We start from the raw sequence: 21420 nt of genomic DNA on the forward strand, positions 1-21420 counted from the left end.
TTTGGAAATAAAACAATAATACTTTTAATAATTCAACCTAATAATTGTACCTTTTCCGTTCGATACACCAATAGATAAATGCGAGCAATAAAATATCCTTTCAACCATACGAATTTACAGATACATCGTCGGAGTTGCAGAGAACTGTAGAGAGTTAATTGCTAAATTAAGACGACCCTTCCACCTTGTACCACCCTTTTCCCTCCCACCAGTCGTTCACTCGATCACGTTAATGAAATTCGAAACTTCCATTCGTCTGGCATCAAGGCTAGGACTATACTATTCGGTATATGTATATCGATTAACGATAATTTCCATATCGCACAAGAACACGATGGAAATACGTGTGGCTTCTTGATTGTCCATTGTCTATGGGGAAACGCCTTGGTCTATGTTAGCCACAGGATCGACTTGTTAATGAGCACCGGTTTGAGGTTCGATTTGTAAATTACGATTGGACTTTCTCATACTTCGAATCGACGTATAAACGTTAAACGTCTTCTATGACATATCGATTTAATTACTCAATCAATAAAACAAGCCATTTTCACGTCAATTTATATTATATTACTTTTTCAAATCGATAATAATGCAAAATTCCTATGAAAAATGGATTCTTTTTCATTGTCTGGTAATATAATCTTTATTTATTTTAATTTTAATAACCCGTTATCTTTCAGTGCTACAAATATTTCGTCTCGAAGTTTCGACGTAAGATTAAATTGTATAAAATAAATTTGTAAATCGTTTAATTTAAAATCATGTGACAATAATTCTATCTAATCAAAATTATTAATTATAGCATATTAGAAAAAAGAATAACATAAATCAAACGATGATAATTTAAGTATAAACTATCGAGATAAGCGTGATTATTAGTTCAAAGCTTTTAATTATTATGTTTGCCTGAAAACACTCGTAGAAGAAGCCCGCACTGTTTGATGATGCACTTTCTACTGAGAAATATCTTCTACGTAAGCAACACTATCATCATTTTTTCTGAACTATATTATTATTAATTTGAAGGAACGAATCGAGAACAATACTCTCGACTCGTATCTCTAATATCGTACGACTTTATCTATTTTTCTAAAGATATGTATTTTTTATCGGGAAATAATATAAAATTGATATAAGAGAGGTGATAATGAAGCTTTATATATTGTTCACTAACACAAATGTATGCCTTATCACTCATGTGCGTAGGGAACACCTGACAAACGTGTTTTTCTTTACGTTATTCCAATTTATTTTTTTCAATAATTTTTTTATTATTTACTGAATAATCTTAAGCAATCATATAAAAATGACGAGTACAGTTTAATAAGGGCACCTGTAAGAAATAAATATTTCATATTAAAAAATAAATGATTAATTAAGATAATAATTATGATCTTTTTCTAAATGGATGTCTTCTGTCTCTCTATTTTTCTCTTTCTTTTCGTATTCCATTCGTTTCTTTGAACATCTTTCGATATATTCCTTTGTAGCACTAGCTGCTTTCCGTCCAGTATACTACCTCGCGTTTGAAAGGAAGAATTTAAATAATTACAGACTATCATCTTAGCTCCTTTATTTTCCATGCTCTACCTATTCACCCCATAATAAAGATTTTCAGTAAAATTCCTTCGTCCGCGCTTTTCCGACGAATTAATCGGCGTGTCTGGAATTATAGAAGCACTTTGCATTTCAAAATGCACTTCCTAGCGTGGCTGACGTTCAACGACTTAGAAGAATGAAAATGGATTCGATGTAGACGAAACGTAACTACTCCTCCTCCTCCTACTCCCCCTCTTCCACCTCCTTCTTCTTCTTCTTATTCTTATTCTGTGTGAATTCGAAGTATTCGCTTTTGTAAGAATACAGGAACTCGCTCTCTTCCCCTTTTCTTTCGCTCATTCACTCACTTACTCACTCTTATGTCTTTCCTCAAAATAATCTTGACTTGAGCAGGCTTACCTTGACGACAGGAAACCAACGTCTTGCGGACAGTAATCCGAGCTTTGCAAGTCAAATCGTGAAAATGGATTTTCGGCAAGGGTCACCGACAGGAGAGAATGAACCGAATCATTCACCAATGAAGAAGATACTTCTTGCCGCTCGCAAAACTTCAAAATGTTCTAAAGGTGTTACGACATTTAAATCATCCTAACTTCTTCTATTCAGAAGTCACTGGAAAATCGGTTTATACTCGTAAGCTAAATACCGAATAATTCTTACATACATAAATTTATAATCAATGTTTAATTTCTTTTTGAGTAAATAAAATGTGTAATGCATCGATAATACAAATTTTGTGATATCGACAAGAATGAATAGCTTCATTCGTATAAATTTGTTAAATGAATTAAATTAGTTTCTGTATATCATAAAATATAAGGTGTAAATTTACGAAAAAAGGAACAAAGTTAGGACTTGTCAGTATTCCAAAAGCTGCCCTCTTTTTTTACTTCTTTTTCATATAATACGCAACGTAATCAACGACGACGGATGACGTGCTCAGAATCGATGATTCTTTATTAATAGCCGAAGAAACCTTGCTCCTCTTAAAGGCAAGGCATGGGTCATTAGTATTCTGAGGTCGAAGATAATTAGTCTTAAGCGGGTTTTCGACTGAAGCTTTTCCTAATCGACGATGGGTTCCCCCTTTTCGATGCGTCACCAAGATATTATAGTTTAATAAAACACAAAAACAGTAATTTTTATAATTCTTCTTAGAAGGAAATAATTACAATTTGAATTTGAAACAAACGAGATTAGAAGATAATCTTGACGCATATATAATTTTTCAAACAATTTTTATAATACCATATAATTAAAGTTAAAAAATGGAGAAAAAAAAATCCATTATATATATTTTTTTCTCTCCTTGACAAATAAGTGAAAAATAAAAATACGTCGTTCGTATAGGAAAAGCTTTGTAAAGAAGAATCGACTTTGGTAGAAATTTCACGAGACGAGAAGAAAGAAAATGGATAAAAGCGGCGCCGAGTAATTGGGTTCCGTTAAAAAAATCGAGGTAGAAAACCGAGACGGGGAATTCGAGACGCCTGCACGTCGGAAGAACGAAGATGGACAGTGATAAGCATCACGATTCGAGCTTCCAATTCATCCCCTATCTTGAGCCCTTCAATTCGAGGGAAGATATTACGAGCGTAATTAAATAATTACCTTATTGCGGTAGGATCTGTCGCATTTGTTTTTCTTATTGAACAATTATATCTGGAAGATCGATAATACTAACATTATCTCATCCCTTCATATTTGGATTTTTTATTTAAATTACAAACTTTTGTATTACAAACTATTGCATATTACTGATTGAAAAGGGTAGACATATTATTATTATTTAACCAATATAAATTGTAATTAAATATTTTTTTAAGAGAATACTCGCATCGATCGAGACTTTGTGAAAAATGTCTAAAAATTCGTTCAAATGAAAATGATATAAAAAATAACGTTTATGAATATTTCATTTTTCAATGGAATCGTCAGGGAATCGTTTTCTTTGGGCTCGTCTCGAGACGAGCTTCTTCGAGGAGTTTCTTCGACGAGCAATTAGCGCGATATTAGCTGCTCTTTAATCCTCTATCCGTCTTAGAGAGTCTCGTTCGCTGCTTCTACTGAACATTCACGTCTGCCGCAAGGCACGCCGATTAATAATGCATTCGACAGTCGGTTCTGTTACTTTAACCAAGTACTTTGTCATCCTAACTATCTTTACCGATATTAATAATTATTTCTTAACGAGTCAACGATAAGAAATAACCCAAAATTTTGTACAACAACGCGACATATTTCCAAAATTGTTTTATAGACAAAAATAAGCTGGATTTAATTTAATTTACGATATTTTATAAAATACACGAAGTTAATACAGGGAGACGTAAGATTGAAAGTTTAATAAGTTAAAATCGGGAAGAATAATTGAGTCATTTTGGTAAATTTAAACCTCAGCGATCCAACGCTCGTAACATACATCTGATATTCAAGCGTGACCCTCTTGACACGAAAAACTTGAATTTATGGTACAAGTGGATGCTTGGTGTAGCTCGTTGGCTCGTATGTACATTGATATCGCGTGTCATATGACGGATTCGAGTCGTTCCTTCGTAGAGATACATTATATTCCATGTGTGTTTACACTTACAACATAGTGTTAGTAAAATTTTACGTTACATACGAGTATGCTAAAGCTTGTTAATGCTTGTAGCAGTTACGATGAAGTTTATGATGGTGTTGGATATTCACCTACTGTTAATTCCTTCCGTGTGTTTCCAAGAGAAGTCATCCAAGATACAATGAGTTTCTAACTATTTAATTATTTTTATTGAAATTTAAACATCGTTTCGATTATCTTCTAATAAAATAATTATTAGACTTGATCGATCGTTGATAGGTTTATTAAAAAGTTAAGAAACTGTGTGAAATATTGTTGTCGATTGTTAGGAGTGTGTCCACAAACGCGTAGCTTGAGCTCGCTTACGTGGCTCGAATCTCTTGGTTATCGAGTAACGGCACTAGAGTGGAAGTTCCAACACAATGAGAACACTTCGCATCTAAACGGAGGAGATAATTGATAACGTATTCTGGCAATTTCGTAGCGAATTAAACTTTGATTAATACCCCCGTTGCTCTCGAGCTTTCCGTTATCGCGTAGAAATTATCACCGTACATTGTCTCACTGATTATAACTTTCCACTGGTTGTTCCGCAACTCATTTCGTAAAATTCATTCGCATCGTTTATTTTCGGATTTTAGAATGGTTTAATCGCTCACACAACCTGAGCTCTCTTCTTTCTCTCTAAAAGTTATTCCGGATCACTCGAAAGGGAAAACATTTGACTAATGTTCTAACTTTGGACTGTATCGAGAATTAATTGCATTTATTTACAATATAAAAATAAAATCCATGAATTTTTCCAGTAAACCGACTTGAAATGAAAAAAATGGCCGTGGGATTTAGAATTGATCGGTACTTTAAGTCACGTTTCTCCGAATTTAAGAAAGACCTCCGAAGACGGTTCATTATGATGCATTGTGGCTTTCAGAGGGTCGCCTAGGGGTAAAGAAGGGGAGTTATCCAAGACGTCGAATATATATTAGGGAAGAAATATACGCGGCAACTTTTTATAATTGCACATACCGAGCTCGTTTCTCTTACTGGATGTGGCTGAGAAAGTAAAGGAGGGTTGAAAAGGATTGAGCGAAGAAAAAGAAAACAAGAAAAAGAAGACGAAGAAGAAGAAGAGAAGGAGAAAGAATAAGGAACGAAAAAAAGAGGGCATAAATAGAAAAATCGTCGTACATCATTCGTACCTTAGTCAGTCGTTCGTGAATTTACGTGGCGTTAAATATCCGTCCTCCTTTCCTGGTATTTCCTCTCTCTCTGTCCCTCGTACACTATACGTTCGTCTTCGAACGAAGCTAAGAATTCGAAGGGGGGAAAAACTGGTCTCAATTAGCCCTGTTAGAAACGTAACTCACGAGACCCGACTCTTCTTCTTCTTCTTCTTCTTCTTCTTTTTCCTTATTTCTATTCTTTTCTTTTCTTTTCTTTTAACAGTAAAGAAAACTTTCGACTGATTTACCGAACTCGCGTTCTCCCCATTCCACGAAACGAGTAAAACGAAACTTGAGTTACGTCGAATTTCTCTCGATGAAACTTGTCCGTGAAATCCAATTTCCAATATGTAGATATATGCTTTTTCGTGGGTCCCGTAACAGGACCCTTATGGGTATACACTACTTGTCAAAAGTTTCCAGTTGATTGGTGATTTTCATAAAAATCATCTTATTACAGAAAATACATTTGAAATGTATTCTAACAGTGTTGATATAAATTTGTGCTGTGCTTGTAAAAAGTTAAAAAGATTAATTTAATTCAAAAAACATGGAAGTTAAGCTATCATCGATATTCGATATTTCGCATCGAATGTTAAATATTCAATACCATTACGTTTATAAAAAATTAAAGATAGCTTACTACAATATTTGCACAACATTAATTATTAATAAAATAGAAAAAGATATATAAAAATAAATACCATTAATATTTGACAATGATTTTCATACTTTCACTAATTATTACCGAACGATATTAATTCCTATCGATATAGGTACGTGTGCGTTTTTCTATTTACAAAAATTTTTATTTAAACTGAGTAGACATTTTCAATTCATTTATTACCAATGTTATTTTTCGTACATGTTGATTAAAAATAGATTAAAATATCGATTGAGTATATTTAATTGATATTTGATTCGAACGTTCGTGTAAAAAATGATAATACATCGGTTAGTTGCTTTTACGTATCGTATCGGCGTCGATGTATTTGTTAGAAGGAGTGAGAAAGAGGCCGAGGCGAGGGCGTATCTGCAGTTCCGAGGCCGTTTCGAGTGTCTGGAAACTTTTAAATTGGACGTTCCCGACGGGTTTGAATTCGAAGTAAGTACCTCGTTTGCACGTCCCTCGTGGCAAGGGTGAGGCTCGTGTAATGGCTTCGCGATTGGTCCGAACCTCTTCAACTTCGAACGCAAACGATGTTGCCTTGATCTTTCGTCGCGATTTCGTTCAACTCGTTTTCCAAGATTTCATGGGGAAAAACTGAATAATAATCGTACGTGTTAAGGGGGGAGGGGAGGGAGGAAGATTTGCAAGAGATATTGATAAACCGTTTCAATAGTATTTTTATTTCCTTCGGATTAGAGTTTTTTTCTACTTGGAATATTTGTTCAATAAATTTGACGTTTGCAAACGAAAGTTACCCTCCTCCTCGTTGTCACTCTTATCACGTACGATACTCTCATCACCTGAAACCGGATTTAACAAGCAGAGCCACGCTGAGACACGTAAATTTCGTCTTGAGATAATTATTCTTCCTAGCACGTAGAGTCGGAGATTAAAATCTTATAGTTTATGCCATTGTTTATGTATACAATTAAACATCCGGTCTTAAAGTGTATTATCTACCTTATTGGAGATGCGTTTAAATATTTGATCTTGTTAATGATGAAAAAGTACCTACATGTTTTATTCTTTTCTTTTTTTTTTTTTGTACATTTTATAATTATTTTGTAAGAAAGTACTATTAACTAGAACGACACGAAACATTAATTGTAATTGTAAAAACTTCTCCCAGCACATTCAGAGAATCAAGAAGGAATACTTAATCCTTTTCCATCCAGGTTGAAGTGGTTCTTCTCTCGACGTAGAGTAAAGGATTCGAGGACTCACAGAAAATCTTGCCACGTAATCTGACGTGGCGATGAGGTAGCTGTGCATTAGAAATGCAGCCGGTGTAAAATCGCGCATCATGCTCCGGGGGAATCTCCGAGTTGAAGAAAGAAACGGAAAAACAAACTAAAGAAGAAGAAGAAGAAGAAAAAGAAGAAAATACAAAAAGAAAGAGGAGAAGAAACCATCAGTAGAATCGTTCTTTCTCTTTTTCCTTGGGTAAAAAACGAAGTGTATCACCAAGACGTTCCGGGTGTCTTTATAAATTACTTTATTCTCAGCATGGCGGAAATAGCGGACAGTTATTTATAATACCGTGATGCATCGTTGTCGTCGACGGTAGTAGCTGTGGTGAGAGACCGGCTTTATGGGGAAACGCGGATATTCGAGATCTAGAAAGAGAATATCCTTCCACTGCAAGATAGTGAGAGAAAGAGGAACGACGAAGGGTGGTTTCCTAATCAGCTTACTTCCGTAGTTTGCTCCTTTTGTAGAAACTACTCGGCCCTTCTTTAGCACCTCCCAAACCACCTCCCCCACCCACCCACTCTACGGATTAAAGCATTGTCGGTGGTGGTTATTATATCGAGAGATAGGTGTGAACGGTCAAAGTACACAACAATAACATGTGGTACCATGCGGATAAACTGCGCCACTCGAAACAATGCCTTCCTACTAGGAAAAGGGTTCCTTCTCCTATCCCTTTCTGTGGCTACTTCGAAAGGTACGCGGCTATTATTGGTTCAACGAACAAGAATTATTACCGACTATAGTAATTTCGTGTCTGTTGAATATACCCTCATCTAATCCTATCAAAACTCTAGAAATTCTCTACAATTTCAAAGAGAAGTCGTTGTTCTATTTTAAATTACAGTGCAAACACTTTTAATATTTTTTCGTATTATAGTAAAACGTTTGTCATCGTTTAACAACAAATATTTCGTTACTCTATTAATTTTGTATTAAAGGTAGTTAAGTTATGAGAAAAATAAATACGTGAAAATAATTGAAATAAAAAACATGTGTCGTATTTTTAGATCGATAAAAACTTCATTTTGTTACTGATATCATCGGAGGACCTTGCAGACTTATGTATATACCCGGTAGGGTCAACGGGCTGCCTTCTTACGCGAACGTTTAAAGTTTAATGCATGCGAGGAGGTCGGCTTGTTTGCTCTAGAGAAAATTGCTCCCGTAGTGGCGGATGTATCGAGGTAAAATGTGATTTCGTAGGTGACCCAGGAGACCTTGCTAGAATGTTCGAGCACCTTCTCGAGTGAGAACGTTGCATCTAACTCGAGGATACACCTTCCTCCTTATCATCTCAAATCCAATAGGATGAACTTTCGAATCTAATGTAAAACATACAAATAATATGTCAAACATGTGCAACAAACAATATGTCCACTAAAGTAACACGCAATACGTGAGATCTATTATCAAGTAAAATGTATATCTTATTATTTTGAAATAATTGTAAGACAAATAATGATACTTTAGATTGATATAGATTAAATACGACAAGTCAATCGATACAATCAAATCTTAAATCTGATATATTCGAACTTTTGTACATAATAACTTTTCAATAATAAGTAGAGGAATTAAAAGAATCTTAAATCATGTTACATTTAAATAATTCGATCAGATAATAACTAAATTAAATAGACTACAACTCGTTTGTTTTCTGGTAATAAAAAATATCCGAAAAACATTTGTCTACACTACTTAATACTTTAGAAAGTTCATAGTTAATCAGTTAATTTGAAATGCAGTATGACAAAGGGGATGGGTACTACACATGCGTTAGTTAGTTTTCAGTAACTTTGTAGGTCCTAATAATAAAATACAAACATGAAGTTTCATAGTATCATTTGATATCCAGATTGAAAGAGAGAGAAAGAGATGGTGGATCGTGATACACTGTAACTATGCGTCCTGCATTACTCGTCATCAATATAAACACGCGTGTCACCCTTACAAAGGGCCTTTTCGAGGATCCTCGTATAACTCGCGAGAATTACGGCTACGGTCCTGCTACCGCGACGTTAATTAATGTAACTCGACGTGGAATACGAGCATAATTACTTTGCTCGAGTGGCCGTGGTCGAAAGTTTGCTCGTTATCGGGGGCCTGTCGTAGACACACCTAAACAATGCATAGGTACATCAATAATATAGATATAACGTGATCAGAGGGCCAAGTATGTCGCTGCATTATCATCCTCGATCTTAACTTCTTAACTTATTTCCAAAGATCGAATAATCAATGGGGAAATTATTTCAAACTCTAACCATACACGTGTTCCATATAATTAAATCTTCCCTTTGATCATTTATTTTAATTATATTTATAATAATATTAAAAAGTAAAATTAAACTTAGAGAGAGAAGAGAGAAAATTTCATCCCGAATGGGATGAAAGACAGTTCGGTACAGGTGCATGTTGCTTTCGCGCAAGTGTATCTCAGCGTTCGTGGTTTTGTGATAGATCTAGACAGTAAGAAAGACAGAGAAAGAGAGAGGAAATGGAAAAGAATGAAAGAGAAACGAAGAGAGAGAGAGAGAGAGAGAGAGAGACCAGCATTAACTAGTTACCCCATGACAGTGAGGGTTAGTGCAGTACAACGTTGGTGAGGAAAGTCGAAGCAGTGCAAACACGTTGGGTGAGGGTGAAGGGAAAGCAAGAGGGCACACGCACAGTGTTTGGTGACGGCCGGATGTACGAGGGTAGCAGACCACATCACTCGTCGCCCTAACCGGATGCCACGACATTGAAATACAAGTGAGCCCCTTGCCAGTGTTCACGGGCACCCGGTTAGCCTGGTGAAGAGTAGTGCGGCTTATGCTATCCAAAACCAAACCCCTTTCTCATTTCCTTCCTTTTATTTTCTTACACTACCACGAATATGAATTTATAATTTTTGTTTTTATTGTTTCATCTTTTTAAAATTGTTGATAATATAACACCTGTTCGAGATAACATAGGTCATCATGTTACGATAAAACGAATCTAGATTATAATCCAACAGGTTTTTCTACATTTGATTTTGAGTATACAGATATTGATCGGTTGATTTATTGTTTTTCCAAATTACTTTAAGTATGAAGATAACAATCGTCAAAGATTGTCATTGAATTTGAATAATAATGATTTCAATAATTCTGTAACTATTTAATAAATATTTCCTTATGTTTAAAATAAACTTTATTTAATAATAATACTTTTCATATGATTTTCTTTTTTCTTTTTCAAATTTTATAGTAAACGTATAATATTGTACTTACGTATCTAACGGTTCTTCTCCAATCAAGAAATATTTATAAAAGAAAAGATAAAAATATTAGATCGAAAGATAGAAGACGGTTTTCAATAGACAGGAAGAAAAATAAAAAAGAGATATTTAAGAGAGAAAGAAAAATTAGAAGTATAATATTGTACTTGTGTGTGTGTGTGTGTGTGTGCATGTGTGTATGTCCAATCGTTCCTCTCTAATATAAATTAAAGAAAAAGAAAAGAGAGCATTAGAAAACAGGGATAGAAAATAAAAAAGATATATAAGAAGGAAATAAATCGAGAAAAGAGGCCAAGAACCGGAAATGGAGGTAGAGAGGTAGGTTAAAGGCTCGTTCTTGGAAGAATCCAATCGCAATGGAGTTAAGTGTTCGAGAGTAAAACTTAGCCAAGGCACGACCTCGATTACACGCGAAGGATTTGTTACAGGCAACCATTTTCTACGACTTCCCCCCTAGAACCCACGAAATCGTTCTAGCTTCCTTTTCACTTTTTCTTTTTCTTAAAAGTGATCGATCCTATCAACGTGAATTTACGTTTAATACGTGACAATAAATCAATAATGATACTATAACCTTAACGTCTGAGTGATCGATGTTTTAACATTCAAAGTTCAAGTATCGAAATGCATTTAAAATAAATTTTGATTTTTATTCTCGATTAGAATTATTATTATTATTAAATGACGTTAGAATCTCGAAAGTTAGTCCCTGAGCAGGATCTCGATTAGAATACACACAAAGTACATTATCATCGATAAGATGTAACAACTTGATTATATTGGACAATTACTTATCAACCATATGTGTCAGTTGATTTAAACAAACACCTGTGCACTACTTCTCTTGCTTTTTATCGATAAACTCATTTGATTATGTACGTTTCAATACGATCATTATCAATGTTTTTCTTTCTTTATCAAGAACGATGATTAAACTAGTAATCTTTTCATTTCAATAAAGAAAACAAGAATAAAAAAAGAAAAGAACGGAAAATATAGTAAAAAGAAAAAAATAGAAATGAAAAATTGACCGAATAATAAATTTTCTTTAAAGAAACAATGAAAGATTTGAAGAGAAAAAATATAAAAAGGAGAAATTCGAAATAAGATAGAATCGATAGAACAAAAAGAGAATAGTAGAATCGGCGAGAGAAAAAAAATCATAGTTTCGAGGATTCGACGATTTCATTTTGAGATCCCATTCACGTTTACGTACGAACAGAGTTTCTTAGCTGATTTCTACCCCCAACCCAACCCAAACCAGCCCCTTTTTCTCCTTACTCTTTCTCCTAACCACGCTTCGTCTGTTTTTGTTCTTTTTTTCTTCGCAAAAATCCTCGAGGTCGTTATATCGGTAACGATGGGACCGGCACGTCAGGCTGTTACCACCACGTGCGGCCATAATATCCTGGAAAAGTTTGCCTGGCCGGTTAGAGAAAATAACTTGATACTACTCGCGCGCTTACAGTCTCGCTGCGAGTTGAACTTTCCTTCGGAATCCTCCTCCGGCTTTTCCAGAAATGATTATAACGCCGATATCGCGAACCTTTTCTTGCGTAGTTTTCACCAAAGTCTGTTGCTTCCCGCGCGTTCTCTTTATCGTTCTAACTTATCTTTTAAATAATATTATCCTAAAAAGTAACACAAAAATTAAAGGAAAAATCAAGCGAATCAAATTGAAAGATGTTGTTGTTGAACTAATCATTTTAAACAAATATTTGCCAACCCGACAAATTCCTATCGATTTAATAACATATAGTCGATAGAAAAACAATATCGATAGGAGTATCCCAAGTGAGGCGGGAAACATCATGAAATTGCGTTAAACCTGTAACGAAAGAAGAACGTTATCTAACTGTTAGAAACGATATGACGAAAGTAAAGGAATGAAGAAGAAGAATCCACAGAAACGAGAGTAGAGTTTTACATTGAGTGGAAAAGTTAAGAGATCGCGAATACGATCTTTCCGGTTAAGGCAATGAAATGATGTCGGCTCGTTTTCCTTTTCAAGCTAAACCTTTTCCTTTTTCTTTTTTTTCTTTTCTTCTTTACTCCTTTACTCGTTTTTCTCGCGAGTTGCTTTTTTTTTCTACCTCTTGATTTTCCTATTACGACGACGATGGTAAGTTCCGAGGCTTATTAAATTGTAACAACTTTAATTACAGAAACACTGTTCCTATCTCCTCGGGCCCTCCTCCACCCGTTTCATCCTTTTTTATGTTCTTTCTTTTTTATTTTTTCATCTTATTCTCTCTTGTCTTCTTTTTTCTATAGTCTATTTTGCTTCAATCTCTCTCTCTCTTCTTCTTCTTCTCGTTTTCATCTCCCTCTTTTACTTTGTTACTCTTTAGTCTCCAGCTGTTCCAATGGTACTGCAAAACTCTTTCGATTGGCAGTGCGAGAAAATCGGTAGCTAGGAGGCATCCTTTACTTTCCTTTTAAAAGTTAGCGCCACCTGCACGAACATCGCTTCTTTCTTATTTATCGAAAGACCACTAGGAAGGAGTCGTGACTATTCGCAACACGTGCTACCGTTTTGCTTTCTTCTTCTTACCCTTAAACCACCCCTGCCCCGTTCTCCTCTGCTACCCAACCACCGCCTTCTTTAACCCTCACCATTTTACCCTCTCACCACCCTTTTTATTTTTTCTTTCTTTCTTTCTTTCCTTTCTTCCTTCTTCGCATCCAACCGAGCAAAACTTTTTATGCGTTAACAAAACTACCCCCTCTTCCCCCGCCTCCTTCTCTTACTCCTTCTCTACGTGTTACTCTAATATACTAAACTGTTATAGTATGTATTTACATATGCTTCGATAATATTTGCCTTTTTATTCTTATTACATTAGAATTGTAATAAATTTTGTTGTTTCTTTCTATCGTTTAATTGACAGATAGAGTATATAAACTAGATTAATTTTCGTGTCAGGAGAATCTTTTCATTTGATTAGATATTATTATGCAATTATTTTATTAAATATTTTGTATTTTCCAGAAATCCCCTATTTAAGAATCATATACGTGATTATAAAAATGATACGAAATATATATAAGAGAGATAATGAGATTAAACTATTTTTTTTCATTCTAACGATATTAGAAATATTTTCTATCTTTTCGTATCAGTATATTCATACTGCATATTTGATATGTTTCTCTCTACATGAAAAATTTATCTATGAATCTCATCTGTTACTTCGATGCCCCAAATGAAATTCATCGAATATCTGAGCAATTTATCTTATCTGATATTGGATAATGGAACGATAGAAATCAGAATTTACGTGTATAAAAAGTCGCTTGAGTTCTCGTTAAAGTATCAATACTTTCTAAGTACTTGGTTCAAAACACAATACCAAAGTAAGTATAATAATTATGCAAAATAGAAAGAAAATAAAATCTAAACTCATAAGCTTTTTTCTTAAATTTATAAATTATTCCATAATTTTTGTACTAATGCTTATATCATCGAATATGCTTTGTTTCAATTGTTTCTTAAAATGACTATTCACTGTTGCCATTGAAAACAAGTAAAAAGAAAATAATATTTATTTGAATTATCTTTACAGATGAAATTCGTAATAGCTTTAGTAGCAATCGTGGCAGCAGCCAGTGCATGGAAAGTACCAAACCTTGGTAGAGGCGAACTTTACAAGGATCTTCAAGAATTTGTAGACTTGGTTCCAACCGAAAAGTTGGTACAACTTCTTTTGCAATATGCCGCTGAAGATGCCGAAGTACAGAGAGGCCTACAATACGTGCAAACTGATGACTTTAAACAATTGGTACAAGAAAATGAAAAAATACCCGAAGTAATGGCCTTTTACAACTACGTATACAACGCTGGAGTCGACGTTTACTACCTAATAAATCGTTTACACGAATACATTCACATTCCAAAATTGACGCCACCATCGTCATACTATGGAATCACTGGTGGATACAAGGGTCTCGTCGCCGACGTCAAGCAACTTATGCCAAATGAACAATTGAAAGTTCTTTACCAGAGAAAATTGCAAACCTCGTCAGCTTTCAAAGAACTCGTCCAACATCTTTCCTCTAAAGAATTCCAAACAATTGTCAACACTCTTTACGCCAACCCACGCTTCCAGTACATTCTTAAGAGAGCCAATGAATCTGGTCTCGATATCAATGCCGTCAGAGAAGTTATCCAAACCATTCTTGGACTTAATATTCCCGAATACCCATAACTATAAATAACACCAGTACTTGGAAGATATTTATTTTATAAGACCTGAATATGCTTATGATTAACAAATAACATTTGTCGATTTTCTTACTTAATGTTTCATACAAAAAAAATGTAATATAATAAATTTTTCAATCTTTTATCAAATCATGTATTATAATTCTGTCTATTCCATTTCTAATCGTTACGTCTTTTTCGTTTTCGGCATCTATCCTGACTTCGTCACGCATTTATAATGTTACAATTAAGAGAACCAATTAGAATTAATAGTTAAAATTAAAGATTAGATAATATCTTTTATATCGAATCAAAAGAAAGACGATGACCGTGTGACAAAATGTTTGAATTTATACAAAAAATAAATGTTTTTAATGAAAAATTGAAACCAATGACGAAAACTGATTTATGTTGCTAATCCCAAACCCAACCAATGAGAAGAATCTGATGAAGCAGTAACGTTTGCAATATTTTCTCTAAGAAATTCATGTCCTGTATCTTATGGAATATTATGAGTGTCCTATATTACAAAACTTTAATAATAGGTGAAACTAATGATGCTGATTGTTACAGTCAATAATTGATACAATTGAATCTAAAAATCACACCAAAATGTTCATTTATTGGCAAAGTATTGCGGCCTGTGAAAAATTATTTCACGATAAAAAAGTTTCACGTTGCTAAGTCTGTCTAAGCAACGTTATTGGTGTTTAATTTGGGATATTTGAGAGCACTTGGCTTTCATTTCGAACATTGCCCTTTCCTACTATCGCACGTTAAGATTAATGCATACTTTTTATCTGAAATACATACTTCAAAAAATTTGTGTAAAAAATAATATATAGACTATTGCATCAAAAGATAAAACTTTTTTACTTCTGAGATTAGTAAACGGACCGAAAGATGGCGTAAGGTGACAGATAATAACACGAAAATATTTAAATGTTAAATGATCAGTAATTTGTTGATACAAATAAATGTGTAATTTTCGAGAACAAATTTGAAACTTATTTGTACATCAAATAATATATCCATTTCTGTTATGTAATATGTTTCTAGAAGATTAAGAAATCTTTAAGATCAGATAATTGAGTATTTTTTGATCAAAGTTCTTTTATAAAAATTTTTTATATCCAAAAGAAATGAGTACATTTGCAAAATAAATTAAATTGACAAATACAAAATTTGGGACAAATGGATAATGCTGCATGAATTGTACTATAAAAATTGATAATTTCTTATGTTGATAAATATGACAGTAATAGACTAATGTAAATTAAGACATGAAAATAATATATTTGATGAAGTACAAGTGCTTCATCTTTCATATATTTATAGGATTTGCTTTCTTTGATCTTTACCCACTTTGTAAATACTGAATATTTTATTTCGAGAACTTAATAAATCTTTGCTTAGATGAAGCAATAATCTAAGAACACATATTTTTTATTTTTGGATTCTCCACTGGTATAGAGTATCTTCAGGAATCTGGCAAATTGAAAATAGCCGGAGATAATACCTAAAGGAGATTCGAAAAAGGTTTACTAAAAAGTTTGGAATGAAACTTCGTATATTATTAGTATAATTTTAGGATGTTCACCTAATAAAATATGAAAAGGCACAATTGTTAGCCGATTACGAGTCAATAGCATTGAAAGTTGTTGTTCTGTCTATATCCTAGTAATTAGAAAATCTATACATATTTTTAAGTACTGTTATTATCGATCATAACTTTCTTATATAACTTTATCTTAATAAACTTTTATCTTATCACTTAATAAGTGAATTGAACCTAAAATTACTTTAATATCAAGGCCAATTTTGGGTATATAAGCCACAGTATTTTGTAGTCAAGACACATTCAAATTAATTTATTTGCAGAGGCTTCCTAAACATTCAGCAGCCGTAAGTACTATACCCTTTTTTATTTGATTTCTTACGAAAAACTGGAAAAATAAGTTTTATTAAACTACAATTGTTTACTTACTTTCATTAATATTGTGAATTTTCTAAAGAATATAACTATGTTATACTACATGCATACTACTAACTTATAATAAATTATACTATAGTAAAAATACAGTATCGTAATTTAAGAGAGAGAGAGAGAGATTGGAATATTTTTTTTTATTCTAATATAGTCTTTATATTAGAATTCACTTTATTATTAGTGAAAAGAAAAAATAGCTGTAATACTTATCTCAGCAAATACTTGTACAATCATACATATAGATTATCTTTAATCACACACACTTATATACATACAAATATATGCATTTTATTTTTCTCGTATCATTTGCTAATATTTTTCTAACCTGATAATAAAATACTTTATTTTAAAATCATAAAATCCTTGACATGATGTGTATTTAATGGTAAATCTAGTATTTTAAAATTAATAGAATTCATTCATTATTAAATTTATATTGAAATAGTAAATTAAATATCCTAATAAAAATTATTTTTTTATTTTCAGATGAAGTTCGTTGTAGTTCTCGCAGCTCTCCTCGTAGTTGGAGTTTCCTCCAATCCAATCTATGGAAATGATTGGGAATTTAACGCTTTGGACAAGGATATCTATGACTTTTTAAAACTCATGCCACTTAACGAAATTTTGAAACTAACAGTTAGATACAGAAATGATCCTGAGATTCAAAGAACCTTAAGATGGGTCTCAGGTGATGAATTTCATACTTTGCTCGCCAACGTAGAAAAGTTGCAAGAATTCAAAGACTTGGTTCTTTTCATTCAAGAGGCAGGATACAATGAAATAAGAGAAATCAAAATATACCACATTCTCACTGGAATGCCAGATTTCGTGCCACCACATAGATACGAAGATGAACTTCCACAAGACTATCAAAGTGGTGGTTTCGCCAAATATTTGAGTGACCTGATTGACATTATTCCTAAGGGTGAAATTGAGAAGCTTCACAATAAGAAATCCGTAGATTCGCCAGCTTTCATTAAATTCCATGAAGCTATTCATTCTGCGGAATACAAACAATTGAAAAATGCATTACAACATACACCAGAATACGAACGGCTATTAGCAACAACTAAAGCTCATGGTCTTGACATCCAAGCATTCGAAAACTTCAAATACGAACTTCTTGGGTTCTTACGTAAAGGCGTAATAACCATGTAAATATTCGAGACAAATTCATTTGGTAATTAAATATTACTAACGTCTTAAATTAATTGATCAATAAACATATTACATAGCACCTAAAATTATTCTATGCGTTTATTTTCCTTATGTGTACGTCTGTTAATTCTATCCTTATAATTAAATAATGCAAAGTCAGTGATTCAGAGACGACCATTTACCTTACTCGTTTCCATTTTTCATACTCGTGATATTCACAATGTAAGATCTTGGATAACATAGTCGTAGTCATAGTCGATATCATTCATATATTTAATATTTTTTCTATTTTCTATTATTAATCATTATTATAAGGTATACGTATCAAACTTTTAAGATTAAGCACTTAAATTTTGGTTCCTAAAAAAATATTAATCAAAAATAAAAGATGTGTTTATTCTCTATAATTTTGATGTTTTCGATAAAATTCTTCGAAGATCGATTCTAGGAAACAATTAAGTTTTTTAATTAAAATTATTAAAAATGATAAGATTCGGAATATATTTCTTTGGAAATAATATTTGTCGGCTATTATACAATACAATATTATCAGTATAGTAACAGTTAATGAAATCTTTCGTTGAATCTTGAGTAGCCAGTGATTAACTAATTCTTTTCTAAAATTTTATCTTATCATGTAAGATAACTATGATTCAACTTTTCAATTATTTCTTCTTATGAATGATCATTCATTTCAATCATTTGAGTATAAATATCTGTATTTTTACTGTGAGGATACATTTGAAGTAAACAACGAGATATTGAAAGAACCGTTCTGTTTTGAACAACTATAACCAATCGTAAGTATAATGACAAATCTTTTTATAGTAACTTATTATTTATTAATGCTTATAAACTTTCTTTATAGATGAAGTTAATTTTGACTTTTATCGCGGCACTGGTTGTATTTGAAATTTCTGCCGTTCCACTTAAATCCAATGTATGGGATATAGTAGAAACTTTGAACGAAGTATTCAATGAAAATGATGAAAAATGGAGTTACTTGGATCGAGATTTCATAGATTTTGTAAAACTTATACCTGTCGACAAATTAGTCACGATTGTACAAAAATACGAAAATGATCCGGAAATATTACGTTCGTACGATTATGCAAGGAGCGAGGAGTTTCACAATTTAGTTTACGCTGTAGAAGCCTTACCCGAGCATCGCAGATACGTCCGAGTTCTTCAAGAAGCAGGATACAACAAAATAAGAGAGCTTAAACAGATCCATGATTTTTTGGGAATGAAAGAATATGTTCCGAAAAAACGCCTATCATTTGACCAACAATTGGAGACGAATAACAGTACAGAAGGTGGATTGAGTGGTTTCGTCAAAGAATTTATCGCAATTCTTCCAGTCAAAGAAATCAAAGAACTTCATGAGAAAAAACTTGTTGAATCGCAAGCATTTGCTAAATTCAACCTTTACGTAAGTTCCTCAAGATTCCGTCGGATCCTAACGAATCTTACCGGAACGAAACAGTACAAACAAATGGAACAAAAAGCTCTCGAGCATGGCATTGATTTACCCATGATGAGTGAACTCAACTCTCGTATCATTGGCTATAAACCATAAATAATCTCTTAATAACGTTTTTAAATATTAATCCCAATTATTTTAAATTTACGCAATTTTTAATTGTAGAAAATTGTCAATGATTTATTAGTTACAAGCAATATATTAATAAAAATACAAAATGTTTTTATCCTTCAATCAGACAGTCTTGTAATTCTGAATCAAATCCTTTCTTTTCCTTCAAAATACTCATTTTTATAAGCCATAATTGCCACAACGGTTTAACTACTCATATAATGTTTTTCATACCTATCAATTTATCGAGCAAAACAACAAATTACTCATTACACCTAAATGAAAAATCAGATAAAAGATAATAAAAGATTAGCATTTTCTATCCAAGATGATTCAAGGTCTTTGTGTTTCGTTATTTCTTATCCATGATTCATACAATTGTTTTCGTCGTGATATTTTACTACTCATGAAATCAAATACATGATCGTTTATTTATTTAATTTTTAATTTTTTTTTTTAATATTTTTATCAAAAGATATTTTAGCCCTAAATTTCATTTAGACTTTCAAGGAGTAGCATTAAGAGATTGGATTTTTAAAAATATTTATAAAAGATAAACGGTATATATTATTTTTAAAAAGCAAATATTTTCGATAAAACATTCCTGTTGCTTGAAAACAAACTACTTATTTCTTTGTTTACATTTAAAGATACAATACTTTTAATATACATTCTCCTCAACGTTTTGAAAAACAAGTTTCCTGTTTATTTAAAAGCTTTAAAGAATGCAATTCTTTCAATATTATCAATATAACGACAATGGATTAAGATCATTCAACTAATTTGAAGTAGCCGATGATTAAATAATAATTTCCTATAATTTTGATATATATCTTATCGCAAGAGATAAATAATCAATCGCTTTTCCGATTTTTTTTCTTTTTAAATAAACTTGCATCCGAGGAAATCGGGTATAAATTTCTGATCTTGTGCAGTCGAGATACATTCGAGTTTGAAATCGTGCAACAGCAAATACTGGTGCAGTTCCAAACAATTACAATCAATCGTAAGTACAATTAAATCTTTTTAATAGTAACTTATTAATTATGAATTTCTATAAATTTGTTTATAGATGAAGTTCGTTTTGACGATCTTTGCGGCAATAGTTGTCGTGGGAGTTTCTGCTGTCCCGCTAATTGAAAAAATTAATTCATTAAATGGAAATCGATCGAATATAGTTGAACAATTTTTGGACGCATTTAATGGCAATAATTCCGGTGTAACTCCTTTGGACAGAGATTTTTACGATTTCGCAAAACTTGTCCCGCTCGATAAATTGCGTGCAATTGCACATAAATATGCTAATGATTCCGAAATAAGACACTCTTATCATTTCGTTATGAGTGAAGAGTTCCACAATTTGGTATATGCTGTAGAAGCCTTACCAGAGCACCACAAAATGGTTCAATCTCTTGAAGCAGCAGGAGTCAGCGCAATTCGAAATATCAAAATAATTCATCGAGCTTTGGGAATGAAAGATTATGTGCCACCCCCATCCTCAACTCTAGAATTGAAAAATATGAAACCTGACGAACGTGGATTGACTGGTTTTATTAAGGAATACATCGAAATCCTTCCAGTTGAAAAGATCAAGGAACTTCATCAGCAAAAATTAAGAGAATCGCAAGCTTTTATTAAATTTGACCGCCACATACGCTCTTCACAATTCCGTCAAACTGTAATGGAACTTGCTTCGACTGAAGAACACAAAGAAATGTTAAAAGTATCCCTTAAAAATGGTATCGATATTCTCATGATATGTGAACTTTTTGCTCGTATAGTTGGCTACCTACCATGAATTATCCAAATATTGAAATGAATTCTTCCGCTTCTTATTATAAATGTATACTATTTGTAATGCAATCTGAGAAGTATATTTGTTATCATTTTAATTTGAAAATTAAATAAAATTCAAAACGTTTTGAACTATACAATAAGT

At 32.8% G+C, this 21420-nt stretch overlaps 1 protein-coding gene across 1 annotated transcript; it reads left to right on the forward strand.

The window, feature by feature from the left end:
- The first annotated feature begins 14101 nt into the window (after window positions 1-14101).
- On the forward strand, window positions 14102-21279 carry LOC122523189. Its single transcript, XM_043644842.1, has 4 exons — window positions 14102-14740; window positions 17216-17872; window positions 18756-19319; window positions 20554-21279. The coding sequence occupies exons 1-4, from the start codon at window positions 14102-14104 to the stop codon at window positions 21277-21279; spliced, it is 2586 nt and encodes an 861-aa protein (XP_043500777.1).
- Window positions 21280-21420: the final 141 nt, after the last annotated feature.

The sequence above is a fragment of the Polistes fuscatus genome, unplaced genomic scaffold (assembly GCF_010416935.1).
Source record: "Polistes fuscatus isolate 324 unplaced genomic scaffold, CU_Pfus_HIC Scaffold6, whole genome shotgun sequence".
In the NCBI taxonomy this organism is placed as follows: Eukaryota; Metazoa; Arthropoda; class Insecta; order Hymenoptera; family Vespidae; genus Polistes; species Polistes fuscatus.

What these genes read in the sequence shown, in the direction of transcription:
- LOC122523189 (XM_043644842.1), top strand. Translation starts at nt 14,102, where the DNA reads ATGAAATTCGTAATAGCTTTAGTAGCAATCGTGGCAGCAGCCAGTGCA. An exon ending in TTAATATTCCCGAATACCCA is followed by an intron (nt 14,741 to 17,215) that starts TAACTATAAATA and finishes TTTTATTTTCAG; the next exon opens with ATGAAGTTCGTTGTAGTTCT. An exon ending in TTGGGTTCTTACGTAAAGGC is followed by an intron (nt 17,873 to 18,755) that starts GTAATAACCATG and finishes CTTTCTTTATAG; the next exon opens with ATGAAGTTAATTTTGACTTT.